Source organism: Neolamprologus brichardi, chromosome 17, assembly GCF_056152115.1.
Source record: "Neolamprologus brichardi isolate AB-2024 chromosome 17, ASM5615211v1, whole genome shotgun sequence".
NCBI classification, from domain to species: Eukaryota; Metazoa; Chordata; class Actinopteri; order Cichliformes; family Cichlidae; genus Neolamprologus; species Neolamprologus brichardi.
The window spans coordinates 6,945,524-6,965,642 of NC_142120.1; the positions used below are offsets into that span (position 1 = coordinate 6,945,524).

A 20,119-nucleotide genomic window follows, 5' to 3' on the forward strand; every position below is an offset into this window, starting at 1 on the left:
GTATTGTCATCACCATGGTGGGCGGTCGGGCGATCGGTATTGACAGCTAAGTTTCTCGACTAACGCGACAACACGGTGACGTAGGAGCTTCAAATTAATATCATAAGTATATCTACTAAAAATTTTGGTCAAGTTCAAATCTCAGTGATCTCAACGTCAGAGGTCAAGTTTTCTGAAAATCCTGTGAATGCAATAACTTCAAAATGAGGCAACATAGGATTTTTAAACTGATACCACAGGTGTGTCTACTCGGAGGCTGAGAAGTAGAACTAGCACACGCCAGTATTTTATAATTTTTGTACTGTGCAGGTCTTCTTCCAGCCACCTTATACAGAGTCCAGAGTCCTCTTCAGAAGTAAATGCAAATTTTCTTACACCTCTCTGTGTTGTGATCTATTCTTTTATATTACATTTTATACTTGTTTATATTCAACAATATTTCTGCCCCGTGTGTATTTGTGTGTGTTATAGTTGCAGACTACAATGATACAAATTTATTGGAAGCTGCACTGCTGGGTGGGGACAGCTTCATTGAAGACACACCAGCTCCTGCATCCCAGCCTTGTTGGCAGCTTCATAAGAAAGATGGTGATGGCAGACCCTGAACCCGTAACTACCACAAAGGTTGTTTCTTTTCCTCTTGTTTTCAGTGCATTCTTGTATTACCAGCGGCTATGTGTTGTGCTTATTCAGGTGTGCCTTCAGTGAGGAGGTGGAATAAGTGGATAGTATTCTTACCATCATAACTACCGTAATTGCACACCACCTGGAGTCATGACCGAACGGTCTAAGGTGTTGCGTTTAGGTCTTGCAGGAAACAGTTCATCGGGAATGCATGTGTGTGCATGTTTGAGTTGCTATTTGTTTCTAAAGCTATTTTACCTCAAGTTTAAACACATTATTCAGATTCCATTCAGTTTAGGGTTATGCATTCGAGATCATTCAATTGTATATTATGATATATTGACAGATAAAAGTGTGCTCCGGCATCTTTGTAGTCAGTGTTCAGTAGCTGAGCAAAAGCTCTGTGTTCTGGTTGCCTTCTCCCTTGGAGGTGTGGGTTCAAATCCTGCTCCTGTGACGAAGCATTTCAAATGATGGTATTGGTATTATCCGGCATCTTAGTGAAGATATATATCATTCAGTATTTAAGAAATTTGCAAACATCTAAACATTTATTTCTCACACACAAGTTGTAAGAAAGCTGATGGGAAACTCAGATCTTAAATGGATAGCACTGGGAATAATTGTGGGTTTTTAATGCTTCATGCACTGAGAACACAAAACATTGTGTGAATCAGTAGTGTATAAAGACTCGCTTCTGCTGCATTGCTCAGGCTGATCTTCAGCATCTATTCATGAGCTTGGTCCTACTTTCACCTGCTCTGTCTGGCCTCCTTAGATGACCTGGTGGTACTAGGGCCCACAGATGCACCATATCCATGCTGAGCGAGGATACCTGATATACTGCTGCAGCTCAGAGGTCCTAAGCTCAAACTATCCTCTAGCCTCAGTCTCCTGGTAGCTTGTATTACAGGCACACACCACCGCACCTGGCAAGAAGCAGCCTCACTCACAGAGCTTTTAACGTCATCACATTAGAGTAGTGTCCATCAATAATGGAAGTAATGGCAAAGCAAATAACGACTGATATGAGATTTTCTTAATTGGCAGAAGGACGTGTGTGTGTGTGTGTGTGATCATTTTGTTTATGCACTGTCAGATAAGCAATAAAACATTCAAGGATTTGTAATAATCACATAAACAATGACAAACTCAGGACACTGATGGAAATCAAACTGCAGGAATTCTGTTTGGCTACACAAGCAAGTTTACATTCATGAGGCAGACCACAAAGACTGAAGGAAACTGTAAACCGGAGGCTAACTTCTGAGGTTTTTCTCAGTTTTTTACAAATGTCTGTCTGAATTGTGTGACTTTGTGAAAGGTGTGACTTTGTCAGGTCTTCCAGAGTAAGATGAACTTGTCCTCCCATTAACCAGCACAGGTATTATCGATTCTGTAACCTCGGTAGCAACAGCATAATATGACATAGGCAGCCGTCTGGAATTTATCATTTTGCCAAACCTCATGGGCTGTTGTGACAGGATGGCAGAGCGGTCTAAGGTACTGCGTTCAGGTCGCAGTCTCCTATGGAGGCGTGGGTTCAATTCCCACTTCTGACAGCAAGTTTCTTGCATGTAGCAGATGAAGATGCTGTTCATCATTACCAAAACCAGTCACTATGCAGGGTTGAACAGTGCCCAACTAAGAGACCTGTGTTACGAGAAATTTAGATCTCAAATGCATTTTGTCAGAGTAACACTAAGAATAGTTGTACCCTGTTCATCTGAACAAGTCTGTTTCCTGCATTGAAAACACCTGAATGCAGTAGTGGCGGTCGAATCTACGCCTTAACCCGCTCAACCATCTATATCTTCCACAGCGCCTTTTGGTAATATAGAGCTTCCTGTTTCATCTTAAGCCCTCAATGCATGCTGCTGTTACAGAGGTTACAGATATGATATTATGGTTGGTGCTTAGAACTTTGGTCTCATAAAAGCAGATCTCAATGTGTTTTGAAGTGAATTCAAAGTCCAAAGCATTAACCATTACACCATGGGAGTGCCAAAATAATGCCATTAGAAGTTGCTCCAGTGATTTCAAATTTGCAGATTTGTGTAAAAGAAAGTGATTCTACCAGTATGTGATAGTGCCTTTAATAAATAGTTAGCACAGTGCACATGACAGTTACTATATGACTTCAGTAAATATATTAGTGACATGAAATTAATGACTTGCTTTGTTGTACATGTCAGCTGCAGCATAGTGGCAATTATTACAAAACCCACCAACGCAGAATTAGACCTGACACAACACCAGCATCTTTACTTGAACAGTGTCAGACAAGGTACTTGCTGTCAGAGGTGGGATTTGAACCCACGCCTCCAGGTGAGACTGCGACCTGAACGCAGCGCCTTAGACCGCTCGGCCACCCTGACACATCTGTAGTCATGGTTTCGTGAAGTTAAAAATTTAGGACGGCTGCCTATGCCATCTAAAATGTTCAGATCATGCTGTTGTTACAGAGGTTTGGATCTTTAGCCATCAGAATTGTTGTCTGCCACCCTCCTGAGAAGAGCTGGAGAGCCCCAAACGAGAGGTCACCCAGCAGCCACGGAGCCAGAGGGGGTTACGGTGACGTGCCCACAGGCTCTGCCGGCAGCCAGCTGTGCCAGAGAGGACCGGGTCTCAGGCCCAGAGGCCAGAGGCCTGAGGGCACCCCACCCCCTGGAAGGGGCCCGGCCGGGCCACAGGCGCCAGGCCCCGCCAATCGGCCACCAGGAGTGAGCCGGTACATACATGAGCGCCCAGCCCCAGACACCAAGAAACACCAACACACCGACCTCTCAGGGCATCAGCCACTGGCAGGGAGTGTGGAGAGGGGAGATAGGCCTCCATACCTCGAAGAGCCTAAGATGTACCCAGAGAGGTGGAGTCTAAGACCCAAGCTGACATATAGACACAGACGAACAGGCGCACGCAGACACAAACGTGCATTCCCACCCCCATATACACAAACAAATACTCAGCACTCACCCGACGTGTAGACAGACATAAATAGACACTGTACACACATTCACACCCCCCAAACATACTCTATATCCCAGGTCCGGGTACCCCTGCCCCCAGAGGGGCAAACCGTACCCAGACCCAGGAGATGTAACCCTTCTCTCTGGGGTGGAGGAAAGCAGATCGCCTCCTTATCTGCAGTAGCAGGGAGGCCCCGCATCCCAGACCCCAATCCGACGGCCAGCACCTCCCAGCCCCCCAGCCCTGATGGTTAACAGAACGGGGGTGAGTGAAGAAGTGCATTTAAAACACAAGAGGGCATGGTGCTTCCTGCCAGAGAGCAGCACGGCTCCTCCCGAAAACCCTCAGTGTCTATATGCATTTAAAATTGAGGGTAGGGCACCAGCGCCAGAGGTGGGTTTGAATACACAGACTATCCCTTGGATGCTGTATAACGTGCCCACCCCCAAGGCCCTATATGTGTGTGTTATGAGAGTGTGGTTAATGCGGATGTCTAGGTTGCGGAATAAAATTGAGGCACAGGCGGCCAGAAGGGGACAGAGGGGGAGTGCCTCCCCTGCACCCTGGTGACAGACATGCACCCCAAGCCCTGCGTGTGTGTGGGTGTGTTTTCAAGACAAGGATGAGGTGTCGAGTGAACTCTCTGAATGTGTTTGGAATATTAAACACCTGCTCCGCAATAACCTGGTTTACAATGTTTTTTCCATGTCTTTACTGTTATATTAACCGTGTTTAAGCACTTATTTATTTTGCTCACAAGGTAGTGTTCAGCAGCTGGAAGAGACACGAGTGCTTTGAGCTGCTGCGTATGAAAGTCCGATAAGTCCGAAAGTCCGAGCGGGAAGAGGAAGGCAGCTGAGGATGGGGAGGGGAGAAAGGGAGGGGCAAGTGGCCCCTCCCTGGGTTAGGACACATTCATCTTACAGCAGAGAGAAAAATTACACTTGACTCAGGCTGCAACACAACATCTATCCAAAGCTCAACCCCACTACTGAGCGAGAAGGATTTGAACTGCTCTGTCTCCAACCTGGAGAATCTCCAATCTCTCCCCCAAGAGCCATATCAATATCGAACTTAGTGCGGACACCCGACCAGCATAGTTCAATGTAGCTCAGAGGCTCTGAGCTCAAACGATCTTCCAGCCTTCTGCTACCCTGAATTACACGCACACACCACCGCAGCTGGAAGAAACATCTTCACTTACAGAGCTTTTAACTTTCACTGTCATGTCACATCATCACATCTGACTAGTGCCCATCATCAGCCAAGATGCAATGCAGTAAAAATCTGGTCATTTCAAAAGAAAGGAAGTCAGCACTGATTTGATGGACTAATGCACAGTTTTTTTACGTTCCTGTTAATGCTAGAGGAGATGTGGAGCTCTGAGTCAGCCTATACTCTGCACTCAGCTCTCCTCCACACAGTCTCATTTATAAGGTGCTTCACAATCCCAAACATTACAGCTAACAGCTGAATTTTGCCATTTAACAAAATCCAATGAATTTCACTAACATAAAACTCATTGCCCTGGCCAGGGGGCAGCACAAAGGTGAAACAGATTTGTAGGTTTAGTCTCCTTATAAGGAGAGTTATTGGTTTTGTTTCTACTTAGCCAAAATAAACTAATGTAAGTCTATCAGCAGCAACCAACCACGTTCTGTAATGAATGAAGATGGTGCTAAATAAGTTCTTAAAATTCCCACTTTTAGCTCTTATTTCTTAAATCCAGCTTCACAGACAGTGTTACATCTGTGTCAGTTTTTGAGAGCAGGGATCCATGATGTAAATTAGCCTTTATGCATGTAGTGTTTCGTGTCCACTTTAAAAGGGAGCACTTTTGTCCATAGCGTAGCTGCACAAGCTAATGAATGACCTCTCTTTTGAACACAAAACACCCTCACACAAAAAAGGAGGGGTACCTCCAGAGTTGGGTTTTGTCCGTTTATTGATGGTAGTTCTGTGCTTGATGCAAAACGCTAGTATAACATATATTTAACACATTGTTGTAGAGGTTAATCGTAGAACCAATCTGAGGGGGCACAGTAGCGGATTTTATTTTCTATATATATATTTTTCCCTCACAAGTTGCACTAAAATCTCTCCAACAGGGCTGCTGTTGGATCCATAACAGCCACTTTAGCCTGAGGCCCTAATGAATAACATGTGTTGCTGATTTTCTGTGTTGCCATCGACTAACTGAACAGCTGAGCGCTGATAGTAATGATGTTAGTGTCGATAAACTGAGCCTACTGAAGTCTCTATCTCCTGTACTTGCTCCCAAACTCCAAACTATACTCGCCATAGTCAAGTTTGTTTAGCAGCTCCATTCAGTGCTCCACACCTCTGTGCTTGATCTCTCGTCCTCAGGTTATGTCACATTCCAGGCAACATGTTGGGACAGAAAGCTCACCTGAAACTAACAAGAAAGTGAGTTCGTGCCCTTCCTTTGCACCTAGCTGCAGATTAGCATGATTTTCCTTGAGCTGAGGGACAACTTCTTCGTATCTTCTTGGAAAATTCAGAGTGTTTGTGAAACACAGCCTTGTTTTCCTCCTCTGGCCTTCTGCTGTAAATTTGGGATAAACAAGCCCCCCCCCCCCCCCCCCCCCCCCTCCCCCCTGCTGTTATGACACTGATGGAAACACATCAGGAGCTGATAAGTGTGTAACCACACCTGTATCCTCCCCTCAAATCTTCCATCCGCAGCTTCATTTTCATATTTCCTGCTGGGTGCTTTTTCACCTTTTGTTGTCTTTTCTCTCATATTTGATCACGCAGTGCCAGTCTCACCCCCTCTCCAACCCCGCTTCTCCCTCTCTTTGTCACTGGTTGTCGATCAACCAGTCAGTGACATGTGGAATTTTTCATCACCTCGCCCCGGGGGCACCATGCTGCCTGCGCCTGTGTATCGTGCTGCTTTTTTTTCCAGTCCTGCCTTCTCTCTCTCTCTCTCTCTCACACACACTCATGCACACTCATTCTCTCCCCGCGGTATTATTCTGAGTCAGCCAGTGGCAAGCTATGGTTTGTTGTTTGTGGTCAACCCAGCTGTATGGGGTAGCAGTAGCTGTCAGTGACTGATCAGCTCTCCATGGCCTATCATCCCTCCAGCTCTGGCTCCTACACTGTGGTTATCATCCCGCTTAAGACCAGTCTGTGCAGCGTGGACGCACTTCGCTTCTACCTATGGGTGAGGATAGAGGTGGTATTTGTCTGTGTGTCTGTACTTACATCATCTGTTTTGTCTTCCTGTTTTTTTCAGCAGTTGTATGAATGATCAAACTGTTGTATACTAAACATGTTTTTGATGGCCTCTTCGGTCTCCGTGGAAGTGTCACTAGTTTGGCACATTTGGCCAACCTGCAATAACCTGACTTTTCCCACTTCTCTGGAATGTAACATCCATCATTTCTGTGTTTATTTTGACTCATTTGCTCATTATTTTATAGTATTCTTATAAAGAGACAAGTTTATCTAGGCTAAATGGCAGCATATTTCACTAGTAAGTTCAACCGGTACAAGCTACAAGGAACGAGTGCCAAGAAACACAAACAACTAAAGTGCAGGGACATAAATGTCAGAAATCTTATCTATTGATTAGAACTGAGATTGTTAAACAATTCTTTTCATTAATCTTTGAACAGACAGCAAACAATGCAAAAACAAGTGTAGTCTCACAGACGAAAAAGTTTTTTTTTTAACTTTTTAGGCAAATTTAAAGAGGTAAAAACTTCCAATTTTAAGTCTTCATGTCTGCATAAAGCTAATTCAGTGTCACACGAGTCATCCTCAGTTCATTCTTTGATTGCACTGTAGGACAAAGGCACTTTTAATAATATGCCTAACATGATATCTGCACATTTTTTGCTGCCGTCTGAGGTTTTATTACATTTATTCTGTTTTGTGTTAAACTCAACTGGTGAATACCATGCCTCTATAGCCCTGCACAACACCCTGACACAATCAAACAAACTACTTCTGCCACTGATTCAGATTCAGCAGTTAAAATTCAGCATTTTTAAAGCTGGATAAGTTTTGCAAAAGAGGATTTTGTGGTTTCCAAGTGCCTCCTTAGATTGCTTGGTGGAGTATTACTCAAGTTACTTGACAGGCTCAGGGCTCTCTACTCTCACTGTCAGTCAGGTTTTTCATGTGTTATGCTGTAATAACATCTAACTTTTGGCAGCTGTGCAAAAAGCTTTTTTTTGTATGATTTGCCTCAGGTAAACACTGCTTGCACAGTACTGAAACGGTGAATTAACAGTTCATCCGTATCTTTTTGTCTAGGAGTAATAAGTTCTGACTGTTATTGAATTCCAGCACACAGCTAGACTTGCCTCACACAGCACAGAAGTGTGCCTCTACACACCATTGGGGAACACATTTTGGATTCATATAATGATGATGCACCACCCTCTGTTCAGTTGCAGTGCTACTCTGCTGCACGTGCTGCAAACAGTGCTGAGATAAATGTTGGAGCTGCTCTGCTGAATAAAATGTGTGATGACAGCATTTCTAAACTATCCTATTATTGCATTATTAACATTTAAGAAAAAAAGGTTTATGCTTATGAACCAAATAATAAGTAACAACCTCCTGCAACCCATGTCACATGACCTAATTAACAAAACAATTGATTGACTATTAAAATAGTTTGTAGTTAGCTATTACAGCTATAGTCTTGATGATGTACCGTGCAACACACCACAACCATCAGAAAATCACACCAGGCATCAAAGATAAGATCAGCCTGATATCTGTGCAGTGATATCAGTCACCATTCAGTCGATAATTAAAAAGAAAGTGAAGAACAAAAACTATATTTTAAACAGTGCTTCCATTATATTTTATCCATGGGAGAGAAGTTTAATAGGTGCTACCAAGGGGCAAACTCGAGAGCTGAAAAAGTGGCAAAAACTGCAGTTCCTGTAGCTGCCACTTGAGGCTGGCACCAAAATGAAGTTAATCTCCACAGACTCATATATTCAAAGGTTGAGGTTTAGAGATTAAAAAGCATATTTACTGCCTGGTACAAAATAGGGTTTGGGCCTGTGTGGGTAGTTTTCTCTTTTTAATAACTCACCTGCCTTGGGCTTGTTAGTCTCAGCATTAATTGGCTCAATTAACTTATTCCTGCACCCAAACAGTTTGTGAATGCAGCTTTCTGACCAAGCTAGCTAGAGTTAGCTTGATAAATTAGGGCTCCACCATTTCTTCCATATATGGCAGCTGAGTCCAAAACCATTGGGGGACGTCACGGACGGTGACTACTTTCATCTTTGATACTGCCTGTGGAATTGCCATGATATTTTGCAGTTGTTCTCTTGTGGTAGGGAAACTATATTCTGCTAATGTCAGTATGTTTAGCATAAAATATCACGCTCATCACGTTTTTTAACTTCTCATGAATTTTACATTTTCTAACTGGAAAAATATGGATTTTTTAGGAGTTAAGGTCACGGCAGAAATAGTCGCAAGTCTAATGGTTTCTTTTAAACATTAACACGTTTGAGACAAGAAAACAGAGAAAACTATAGAGCAAATGTGCATGTTTTCTCACTAACAGCTAACCAGCCCAGTGGTGTATATGCTTTCTCCTTTCTTTTCTTTTTAAATGTAGTGTTTATTTGTGATAACAGTTAGCCGACTCAATGTGACAAACTTGTAGATAATATTGACTATGTGCACGTTAGCATATGCTACTTCCGGTGCGGAAACTCCTGTGGGGAGCTTGTTTCCGGTGTCCTATTCGCGCCTTGTTTACGGTCCAAAACAAGTTAAGCATATGAATAAATCAAGCGGCGATTTACATTTCTATAGATGTCTTGGGCATTTGCAGTTCTGCTTGTGTTGAGTGATGTAAACAACTGATCGATCTAAACTAGCATGATTTTGGAGTATATCTTCGCAGTAGCGATCGACCGCAAAGTAAAGCTACCGGAAATGTACAACCCCACATCCGGTCTCAAACCAGGAAGTTAGCATTTTCTCGTGCACAGGGTCAATTGAACCTGATCTCTTTTTCTCAAGGCTCTCAGAGAGTTGAATGTTTTCACAATGTACATTTTTGGTTAACTATCACAACTGAATCATATGTGGCAAACTGATAACATAAGGTTGACAGCCATGGATTAAGAGGTCATGTTAGCAATATTCAGATTAAGAGCATGTCTCATTAATACTAACAGCTTAAATTTGTTTTCCATTTGAACAGCACACTCACTCACTGTGTGTTTTTCAGACAAGTTGAATTTTCACGTACCATATCGTTGTATGTGTAAAGTGCGTGTGTTGAGTCAGGTTGCGTTCAGTCATTTCTATCTTTGCTTTATTCGGGGTAGCGTGACTCTACAGTCATCCCAGTGACACATTCCCACATGTCAAGCTCGATCTTCACAGCTTCCTGTTGAAGGATCAGTGTAACCAGTTTTCCGTTAGCAGTAAATCTACTAATGATCAGCAGCCGAGCCAGAATAAATTTAGACTATTAACTCTAAAATAGAGAATAGAGTCAGTTCATCTACTTAAACCACATGAGTTTCTAATGTTATTTTTTTCGGCCTCATTGTCGTTGAGATTACAGTGACTCTAATGTTCTGAAGTCATGAATCCCCACCACCACATGTCATGTTTCTCACTGTGTCTTTGTTTCAGCCTATTTAAAGAGCCTGTAACCCCGCTGGGCATAGACAAAAGAGCTAAAGGCCACCTACTGCTCAGTGTTGCCTGGTACACAGTGCCTCAGGGCCTCTGGTTTACATGCTTCTATACATGAACCTGAAGGTCAAACACGTTAGCCTAGTACACAGGGACATACCAAAACTGGTTCTATCATATAACTCAGCACAAATCCAAAGTTCTCCATTTCATTTTGCTTCTTTGTGTTTCAGATTAAACGGTTGAAGGATCTGGAGAAGGAGAAGGACGCTCTGTGGTCTGGTCTGGAGATTCTGGAGAAGGCTCGGCTCTGGTATCTCCAGCGGCTGGAGGAGAACGGGGCTTGGCAGGATAGCATCGAAAGCAGAAGTGTGTTTGTCTCCAGAAATGAAGATGGAGCAGAGGTACAGAGAAGGGCCTCTTTGATTTTACTGAAATCAGGCTGTCATGTTTAATAACGATGAATGATTACAGTCTTAACTTCCTTCTGACTTCGAAAAGGCTTGTAATTGTAACACTTCGTATGCTGGTATAAAAGCAACATGAATCACAACTGGCTGCCTTGTTGTCGAGGCTGAAGGATGGAAGTTGCATCGGGCCTTACCATAAATTTTAGCATGCACAGCGTCCAAGTTTAGTGGTCAGTATCTGAAAAATTGTGCAAGACTTCAGCCTCATTCCTAAACGACAAACATTTCCTGTAATTACATCATTTTAAGCATCTATTTCATTTTCATCTCTTCAATCATGAAGATGAGACTTATGCTTGGCATCCATTCGGGTGTTTCTAAGCCCACTAATAGAATAATCCTTTAATCCTTTAATAACAGTTCTGTGTGCCTGTCCTCAGGCTCGCTCCTGCCTCCTCAGGTCTCGTATCCAGCGCGTGAACGGTTCACTGGGCTCTGTGATGAGTGATCCCAACGCCATGACCAGCAGCAACCCCTCTCTGCTTGAAGCAGTGGCAGACAGTGACCTCCGGTGGCACAACTCAGTACTGACTCAGGTAAAGAAACAACCCTCAAGGAGGTAGAAGAAATACATTTTAATTAAATTAAATTATTGAAACATCTTCTTTAAGAGCTTTTAATAAAGTTACGTGAATAAGTTTTGCATCCGCGTTCTTATGATTTGTCCCTTTGTGTAACATTGTCATTTTTCATGTTTAACAGGCGGTGAAGAACAAGAACTGTCAAATATCCTTGTTAGAACAGGAAAAACACGCTCTCCTCAATCAACTCCATGCACTGAAGAACTGCTGACTATAAGCTTACACGTGTATTACACCCCAAACTTACATTTAACTGGATATCATACAGTTATTTGCATGTAAATATGTATTTAAATTAATAAATGATAGTAAATGATACATTATTTTTTTTCTTTGCTTTGTGTGCAGTGAACCAGCCTGACTGGAAGGTTTTTGAATAACTCGACTGACGTGTTGAATGTGCTGCATTTGTTAATTCCTCATTACTATCATTTAACGTTGACCTCTTTATGCTCTCTGCTGCTGATGACACATTTAGGGTTATGTCAACATCCAAGCATTTCCACAAATTCGTTCCTGCACTATTTGTCTAATTAAAATGTAAAAGTATATTAACTAACAACTGCAAGTCCAGAAAAAGATGCACGAGGCTTCATTTGAACCGTAACACCTTCTAGTTTCTGTAAATGTGCTTGCTGGGCACGTGAATAAATCATATTCTAACTGTAAGAGACCCTGTGAATATATTCAGTTGTATGTAGACGTACAGTTGAATAATAGATACACCTGGATCACTGCATTGATTCTTTATGAAATGAAATGTTTCCATGTTTGGAGATACTATCTGGACACAACACGACTAAACTGATACCACATGAGCAAATGAATTTTTTTTCTTTACTGAATGCACTGAGTAAGTGAGCCTCTGTGTTTAGGACTTCTCCAAGACACTTGAAGCAAAGTAATCTCATTTATAATAAAGGCTTACAAATTTGAGAGACTAGCCCATGTCTCAGTTTTAATTACGTTTATTTCAATGTAATTTATATAACACTAAGTCACAAAACTAGTTGTCTCAAGGTGTTTTATATTTATATTATTAGCAAGACAACCCCAACAATCACACGAACCCCCAACGAGTAAGCAGTTGGCAACAGTGGGAAGACAAATTTACTTTTAACAGGATGAAACCTTAAACTATACCAGGCTCAGGGAGGGGCGGCCATCTGTTACAACCAGTAGTTGATCACTTAATAAGAAGTACAGAGATTCACATTGGTGGAAAAGTGAACAAAAGAATGATCATCAATTCACATGAAGAAAAACTGCTGATAGCTAAATGACTGTTGCTGCTACTGTCTTTAGAGGGTGTTCTGTAAAAATTACAAGAAGAGCTCAAGAAACAATCCTGGAAGAGTTGTTCAAAACAAAACAAAATAAAAAACCGGAGAAACAAAAATATACAGCACTGTTTCGAGGGGACACGGTACAGGACATCAGCTGCAAAGCCTCAGCCCCACTGTAGAGCAGGGTGGAGGGAGCATCATGGTTTTGGGCTGCTTTGCCACCTCAGGGCCTGGACTCTGAGAAGTCACTGAAGGGACAATGGTTTAAGGTGGTATTTTGAAGTGGTTACTTCAAAGATGGGAACCAGGTCACAGTGAGTTCTCTTCAGAGCAGTAAGTCTGGTTTCAATCAGCTTGCATTCAATGAAATCAAACATTCTTTTTATGGAAATATTGTGATTAGCTGTAATTTAAAAAAAAAAGAATCTATTACTGTCTGCATTTACTGGAATTTACAATAAGTAGGGATGGCTGTAGCTCAGGAAGTACATCTACAAATTAGAAGGTTGATGGTTCAATCCCTGGCTGCTCCAGTCTGCATGCCAAATTTCCTTGGGCAAGATACTAACCCCAAGTTTCTCTCCAATTGGAGTATGAATGTTGAAATTCCTCCACTAATAGTGACATTGTTGCAGAACTTCAGAATGAAATAGGCACTCAGTTGGGCTCATTCGCTGTAGCTGGCTCAGAGTGATCGCAGTGTGTGCGAAATCAGTTTGCAGTTATAAATTATCTGGCGAGTGATTGCAGTCAGTTTGGAGACATGTTGCGTCCCACCAGGCAACCTGTACAATTGCCTTACAATCTAAAGTGGTCGGTTACAGAATTAAAAGTGCAATCACTAAGCATCACTACGATTTTCCTAGTCACAAGACTTACTTTTACCCCTCCGCTGTAGAAGGCTGATGAGGTATTGTTGGCAGGCGGGCAGACGGGACAGCCAACTTCATGAACAAGGTAACTTGAGAACAATGCAATTAGGGATTTTCAAATCTATACCATAGGTGCATCACCTAAAAAAAATCTCAGAGGTGTTAAAATCTTGTTGACCTGGACCTTAAGGTAACGTTTTCCTGAAAATCTTGCAAATCTGATAACTCAAGGGGGAAATCCTCAAGAAGACTTTCAAATGTATTTATCATTTCCTGGTGCATTTACCAGGAGGCTGAGGGGCAGCACTGATGGTTGTCATTATTTTTATTCCTAGTATCACTCAGGTGTAATTAAGCCATTACTTCCTGGCTGGCATGCTCGACTTCATACGTCACAAAAACGTGCTCTACAATTTGTTAACAGTACTAAAAAATGCTGACATCAGCAGTGCTACCCTTTACTCTCTCGGTAAAGCGTGAATGGTATTAATTTGAAAGTCTAGATGATGTCCTTGAGGTAACAGATTTGCAGGATTTTGAAAAAAAGTTGCCAAATTTTCTTTGCAACTTAATGAGATGACACATAAAAAAATATCAGTCTGCTCTATAACACAGTTGTTCATTTATTAAAATATGCATTACACAGTATAAAGCTGCAACATTACTTCAACACTCAGTGTGGGATAATGCACCATATTACTGTGTAGCAAAAAAAGGCTTATCAGCCACATTACTGAGTGAGCTGAAGAATTAAGATTAAGGGAAAAATGATGAATAAATGATAGCTTATATGAAACCCGAAAACCAGTAATTACACAGGCCTGAGTCATGAGAGGAAAGAAAATACAGTCAGATCTCAGATTATTTTAGCAGCTCTTGTGAGAAACTAGACAAAAATGTGGCAGTTCAATTGTACTGATGGCCAAATATTTTATTATATATTCAGAAAGTTATATTTGGCAAAAACGAGAGGTAAACACTGATAGTTTTGTGAACTTAAATAAATAAAACATCTCAACAGGCACAGTGTTGTCAGTGAGGGGGTGACAGGGACTTTTCAGAGTTATATCCACCGACATCTAAACCGCAGTCTTCGCTATTGGCCGAGTCAACCAGTCTCTCTCTTCCTCTTCTGCTGTCATCCTCCTCCTCCTCCTCCTCCTCTTCCTCCTCGTCTTCGTCATCAGCGTCCTGCTCCTTGCGGGACCCCCTTTCTGTCTTGGGCCCTTTGCAGATCTTGAGGTGGCGCGTGAGGTGGTATTTGGTGAGGAAGGCTTTGTTGCACTTCTCGCACACAAAGTCTCGGCGGCCCTCGTGAGAGTTCATGTGCTTCTTCAGGTGGTTGGTCTTGAGGAAGTGTTTGTTGCACTTTGGGCACTGAATCCGCCGCTCGCTGTCATTGAGAAATGAAGGAGATTTAAAAACAACTATTAGACACTTTGGATTCTGAGAGTACAATCCATCTGTTGACCTTTAAAGCAATGAAGTGACGCACTGTGTGTGAGAGAACATGTGCTGCTTCAGGTCGTGTTTCCTGATGAACGCTCGATCGCAGAGGTCACACTTGAGCTTCTCCGCCCCGGTGTGGATGAGCATGTGTGACGCCACGTGGGACTTCTGGGTGAACGACTTCTCGCAGACTGTGCATCTGTAGTTCTTCTGACCTGTCAGTGCGAAAACATGTGTGCATGTGTTAATCAGTCTGTGTGCCGAGCATCTGAAGTTACACAATTTACGCTGCGCCTACCTGTGTGAATCTTCAGGTGCATCCTGAGGTTGCTGGGGTCGCTGAAGGCTTTGCTACAGTACTCGCACTTGTGAGGTTTCATCCCCACATGGCCCATGAAGTGCACCTTGAGTTTAGTGGATGTAATGAACGCCCGAGTACACATGCTGCATTTGAATTTCTTCTCCCGCACGTGGCCCTGACCTTTTGCCCTGGAGGTAATGTTATCAGAGTTTCTATCACTGCCGCCCCCGCTGCTGGCGCCGGTGTCAGTGTTTGTCTGCCCTGCAGCAGGGTTGTGACAGGGCCACGGGGAAGAGGAGGAGCTAGAGGTTTCATTTGTCAGCTTCTCTTCCTGGTGAGAGTGTTGCTGGGGCTGCTGCTCCTGTTGCTGCTGAGTTGGTGGTTGCTGTTGTTGATTGTGGTCCTGCTGTGATGGGCTGTGGCTGTGTGGAGGTTGGGTATGGCTGTGGTTACTGTTATGGCTGCCAAGATGAGACTTAAGGTCAGAGAAGGAGGAGCACTCTTTGCCACACTGGCAGATCTGACCCTCGGGTACCTGTGTAACACCTGAGAACCAAAGAAAAGGAGGTTAGAGAGTTGAGAGCATGGGCCAGTCAATGGCACCTATTCCTTCATCCTCCAGGAACTGCCTGCATGCTCTCACCATATGATTATTGTGTACCAGGAGGTACCTAGGACCCACTGCACCAGTGTAGGGTCAGACAATGGGTCCAGCTGTTTACTCACACTCGTACTAAATGAGGGTTCCTTAACTTTATACAGAGGGTTAGACATATTTAGTCATGTCCGCTCACCCATCAGCCTGCAGTAGTCTCTGCTGTAATAGAAGAGCAGCTCCTGGTCCGGGTGGATCTCAGTGGTTGTGCAGAAGAAGAGTTTACCGTTAGCAGGGTACGCCACCAGATTTTGCTCTTCATGTGTCCTGGACACACAAACAAAAACGTGTTAATTTTAATTTGCACTGTGGGTAATGTAGGCAACAATGGCATATAAAAACACGAGCATTCACCGAGCTTTGCGGACGAACATCATCCAATTGCATTCGTTCTCATCTGTTGTCACGATGCAGAACTCTAGCACGTTGTTGTGGTACATCTGTGACAGAAAAACTTGTTTATCATGCGTTCCCATGCTTTCATCGTGGTTTTGTATTGAATGTGGCAACTGCACTCCTAACAAAGGGCCACAAGATTAACCTTCCATATTTGAGGTGTGTCCTTTTCCGGCCAATCAGAGAGGTCCACGTTGCTACAATGCTGGCCAACCATTGGTCCAAAACAGGTCCTTGGTGGAATGACGTCCCGTGCAAAAACTCCTATGAGTGCAACCACATGCACATTTAAACATGAGCTTAGCGTAACATCTGAGGTCTGTCCTCATTGATAATCAAGTTTCTTTTCTTACCGAGCGGTTCGTCGGCAACAGAGATACGCAGGCACAGCGGACGCGGGAGAGAGAGGCGAGCCCGGCTTTGGATGGGAGCATCTGGGATGAAAGTGACTGGGCCGTGCTCGGGACAGTCTGAGGTATATGAGCACTCACACAGTGTGCACCCTAAAACAAAAATGCACATTAGCTTTAAAGATTTCTCCATAAGCTATATTTTACTTGCATCCATCTTTTCATGGATAGGAGACTTGAAGTTAAAAACTCACAGATGCTGTAAGCATTGACCATGTTCTCCTTGTTGGAAGAGGAATCCTCGAGCTGCAGCGTCGAGTTCACCAGCACCAGGTTGTTTTCCGGCCCCAGAGAAACCTCAGCAGTGATGGGGGACACGTTAACGGCCTCCAGCCCCATCCCAGAGTGTCCATGCAGAGACACAGGCTCCAGTTGGTTCTGGTTGGCCATGGAGCCGGTGAGTACCACACTTACTACGCCTGAGTTCAGCTCCCCATTCGTGTGGAGTTGCTCCCCAAGTCCTCCTGCTCCCCCTCCCCCCGAGTTGCCCACTCGCCCCCCCATGTGATCCTGTTCCATTACCACTGGCAATTCGAGCACAGGGGGTCCATGCAGGGGCATCACCCCACCAGAAGAGTCCACCCCTGTCAGGCCCTCGTGAGGCTGGGGCTGCCTTCCCCCTCCGAGCTGCTGCTGGGTGTCAGGCACCGGCACTACTCCGACTCCATCCATTGAGGCCAATTCCTCCCCCATCCGCTCAGGAGACATGGGACTGCTGACACGTGACTCCATGGCAAGCCCTGTAGAGTCCAGCTCATGAGCACCTGTCTGGTGAAGGTCTGCCTGACCACTAACTTGTCTGGAGTCCATGGGCACCAGGCCCTGCTCCAGTGGGCCTCCGGGGCCACTATAGGGATCCAGACCTGAGGAATTGTTGCTGGGCACAGACAGGGTCCCATCCATGTTAAGGCTGCTGGGATGAATATACTGAGGTGGAGGACGGTCTGCCAGGTAGGACAGGATACCTGTAGACCAAAGACAGAGACCGTGTGGGATATACAACTTAAATTAAACATTGCCCTCGCCTCTAGATGAGTGTTCTGAGAAACCTTAACCCACCTGGCAGTATGTGTCGGAAGTAGCTGCTTTCCAGGTGAGGGTATGGTGGAGGGGGCAAGGAGTAATTCCTTTCAGGCAGGCCGCACATCACCCCTCTATCACTCAGTGGACCCATGGGGAGCATCAGAGACAAGGCTGAAGGGAGAGAACCAAGGGAAGGACCCAGACTGGGGATGGCCACTGGCATACCTAAACTCCCAAACCAAAGAACAGGTAAACACACACTGACGCTTGAGACAAGAAAGAATAATATGCAAATGAAAAATATGATCTATCTGCAAACAAACACATTTTATACACCAGCTATAAAGTGAAAAATAACTGTCAATAGCTGTTTAATTAGTACGTGAAACCGGGTTAACACTGACAACAGAAATCTGGACACAGTCATGTATGCCCCAAGAGTCTGAGCAGGCCTCTACACAACCCATATTGTAAATATGTGTAAATATGTGAGGATTGTCAGGATGCTTTCAAGCTTGATACCTTCATTAACAAAAATCTAAGTGCAAGTGTAACTTCTGATGACGAGTCAGTATTTTACAAGTATCAGTTAGAAAACAAACTAAATTTCTTATAATTATAACTTTGTTTAACAATAAGAAATAATTATTACAATATGCTTTGTGACTTTTCCCCCTTATTGGGTCTTCCAGAAATCAGAATTAAAAGCAGAATAGCTGGAGTGAGTATGTTTTGTTTATAAAGGACAAAATGTGCGGACCATCACAGATCACCGGGGTCGGTCTAATGTGTTCCCCGCTACAGCATTAAGAGCAGGAGGCAGCGTGTTCCATACCTGGAGTGGGAATGGGATTGTGCGTGGGGGAGGTGGGCAGACCCAGGTGGCTGGCACTCACAGAGGACACGCTGAGCTGGTCCATGCCCACAGGACTGAGGTTCATGTCATTCATCCTGGAGAGTCAACATCAGAGGCAGCCTGAGCGTTTAGCCAGAAAGCTAGCTAACATACACAAGTAAGCAGATTTTGGGAGGGTGAGGGGGTGAAAAGGTTATTGTACCAACCTCGCGACCGTCTTTTTTTCTGAAGGGAAGCATTTAGTAATAAACAGAAAGCACACAATGTGCACACAGATGAAGTACAAAGGGCACAAACTTACCTGAATTTAACAACTGAGGTCCTGCAGTAGCCGTGTACATCTGAGTGGTGCTCCTACATGTCTGTCCCTGCGAATTAAAGGCAGCAGGCTTGAAATAAACTTAAAGCGCATGACACTGACAAAGAAGCTAAAACTAAAGTCAACGTTATCAATTTTTTTTTTAAAGAAAATAAAAAAGCTTTGCAACTAGCTAGCTAGTTAGCCCAACATCTCCGGACTGGCCGCACTGTTAGCTTTGTTCGAGCGGTTTCTGCTGGGCAGTATTACACGTGTAACTCGATACGTCCGTAAGTGTTTCTTTGTTGCTGAAACGTTGATGATTTTAAAAGGAAAAGCCGTGAAAACAACAACATACCAACACAATACCTCCATGACCTGGGCCATGACAGTACTGCCTCCCGGCGCATGCGCCGTAGCATAGAAGGATGGAGGCGCGTCGGCTGATCACAGGTCAGTAAGAGGGATAACCTCCTCCTAATTTACCTTTAGTTGTTAATAATATGATGCTGTTTAATGTTTTCATAAATCTGTGCGGTGTTTCTTAGTGAAAAATGTAACTAGGAAACGCTTGTTTGCTTTATTTTGTTTCCTTTGGTGCTTGTTTAGCTGTCCAGGGAATGATGTTGGTGAGTAACACGTCAAAGAGGGTGTAGTTCGGATGAGTCAAACATAGGACCCGGGGGCCAGAATCGGCCCGGCAAAGACTCCAGTCTGGTTCGCTGGATGGAAGATATGGTGGAGGGTATAAAGTTTTGTTCTTTTAATTGCATTTTTATACGATTTCCAGCTGTTCCTGCTAATAAAGACCCCCCCCCCCCCCTCCACACACACACACACACACACACGCACACGCACACATACAGCCACTCATACACTAAAGTAGGTAAATAGTAGACAATGAAATGACAGAAAAGTTCTTGTATTTTTACTGTTTAGTAAAAGCTTATTTAGACTCGTCACTATTCTAAGAGACATATTCTTCTTCTTCTTTTAAATAAAAAATACTATAAAAGGTAATATTTTAATTATCTAATTCTATGGGGTTTGTTTAGGTTGTGATTTTTCTTCTTCTGCTCCAGTCTAGTTCTTGATTTACTGATTTATCAGATAAACTTGAAGTTAATCTTACACTCCTCTGCCGTGACATTGAGGAGTGTGTGTGCTTTTACTACGAGTTGGTGATAAGTTTCAATTTTTTGGCACTGAAAGATTGAATGCTATCATATGGAACAAATAACATCATGTTATGATGTTTCATGATGGTTTTA

General features: G+C 43.6%; 2 protein-coding genes, 2 non-coding genes and 1 pseudogene across 9 annotated transcripts; 2 read left to right on the forward strand and 3 right to left on the reverse strand.

Annotated features, from left to right (window-relative positions):
* Positions 1 to 561: 561 nt before the first annotated feature.
* sapcd1 (suppressor APC domain containing 1) lies at positions 562 to 12,133 on the forward strand. Of its 5 annotated transcripts, XM_087830649.1 has the most exons (6): positions 4,907 to 5,031; positions 5,962 to 6,021; positions 6,706 to 6,784; positions 10,485 to 10,655; positions 11,102 to 11,257; positions 11,424 to 12,133. In XM_087830649.1, the coding sequence occupies exons 1-6, from the start codon at positions 4,928 to 4,930 to the stop codon at positions 11,511 to 11,513; spliced, it is 660 nt and encodes a 219-aa protein (XP_087686775.1). In that variant the 5' UTR covers positions 4,907 to 4,927; the 3' UTR covers positions 11,514 to 12,133. The 5 variants fall into 5 exon arrangements, with proteins under 5 accessions (XP_087686777.1, XP_087686775.1, XP_087686776.1 ...); XM_087830650.1 differs by lacking the exon at positions 4,907 to 5,031 and having other exon boundaries at positions 5,837 to 6,021; positions 11,424 to 12,132; XM_087830651.1 differs by lacking the exons at positions 4,907 to 5,031; positions 5,962 to 6,021; positions 6,706 to 6,784 and adding an exon at positions 562 to 624.
* LOC148097863 (signal recognition particle RNA) lies at positions 1,309 to 1,558 on the reverse strand (annotated as a pseudogene).
* On the forward strand, positions 2,104 to 2,186 carry trnal-cag (transfer RNA leucine (anticodon CAG)). Its single transcript has one exon. It is a non-coding gene; the product is annotated as a tRNA-Leu (tRNA).
* trnal-cag (transfer RNA leucine (anticodon CAG)) lies at positions 2,920 to 3,002 on the reverse strand. The gene has a single exon. It is a non-coding gene; the product is annotated as a tRNA-Leu (tRNA).
* A 1,934-nt stretch (positions 12,134 to 14,067) lies between the features above and the next one.
* prdm4 (PR domain containing 4) lies at positions 14,068 to 19,260 on the reverse strand. Of its 2 annotated transcripts, none has more exons than XM_006780592.3 (12): positions 19,207 to 19,260; positions 18,852 to 18,918; positions 18,530 to 18,645; positions 17,731 to 17,919; positions 16,866 to 17,636; positions 16,615 to 16,764; positions 16,407 to 16,525; positions 16,220 to 16,305; positions 16,005 to 16,132; positions 15,208 to 15,756; positions 14,956 to 15,124; positions 14,068 to 14,853 (listed from the first exon to the last, which is right to left on the reverse strand). In XM_006780592.3, the coding sequence occupies exons 3-12, from the start codon at positions 18,642 to 18,644 to the stop codon at positions 14,493 to 14,495; spliced, it is 2,637 nt and encodes an 878-aa protein (XP_006780655.1). In that variant the 5' UTR covers position 18,645; positions 18,852 to 18,918; positions 19,207 to 19,260; the 3' UTR covers positions 14,068 to 14,492. The 2 variants fall into 2 exon arrangements, with proteins under 2 accessions (XP_006780655.1, XP_035762446.1); XM_035906553.2 differs by having other exon boundaries at positions 18,530 to 18,694; positions 19,207 to 19,256.
* Between the last annotated feature and the right edge of the window lie 859 nt (positions 19,261 to 20,119).

Bases quoted from the DNA above. Each gene is read 5' to 3' on its own strand.
- prdm4 (XM_006780592.3), bottom strand. From the start codon at position 18,644: ATGAATGACATGAACCTCAGTCCTGTGGGCATGGACCAGCTCAGCGTG. The intron at 17,920-18,529 runs GTATGGAACACG...TTGGGAGTTTAG, and splicing joins CAATCCCATTCCCACTCCAG to GTATGCCAGTGGCCATCCCC. The intron at 15,757-16,004 runs GTGAGCGGACAT...TTTGGTTCTCAG, and splicing joins AGACTACTGCAGGCTGATGG to GTGTTACACAGGTACCCGAG.
- sapcd1 (XM_087830649.1), top strand. From the start codon at position 4,928: ATGCACAGTTTTTTTACGTTCCTGTTAATGCTAGAGGAGATGTGGAGC. The intron at 10,656-11,101 runs GTACAGAGAAGG...GCCTGTCCTCAG, and splicing joins GAAATGAAGATGGAGCAGAG to GCTCGCTCCTGCCTCCTCAG. The intron at 11,258-11,423 runs GTAAAGAAACAA...CATGTTTAACAG, and splicing joins ACAACTCAGTACTGACTCAG to GCGGTGAAGAACAAGAACTG.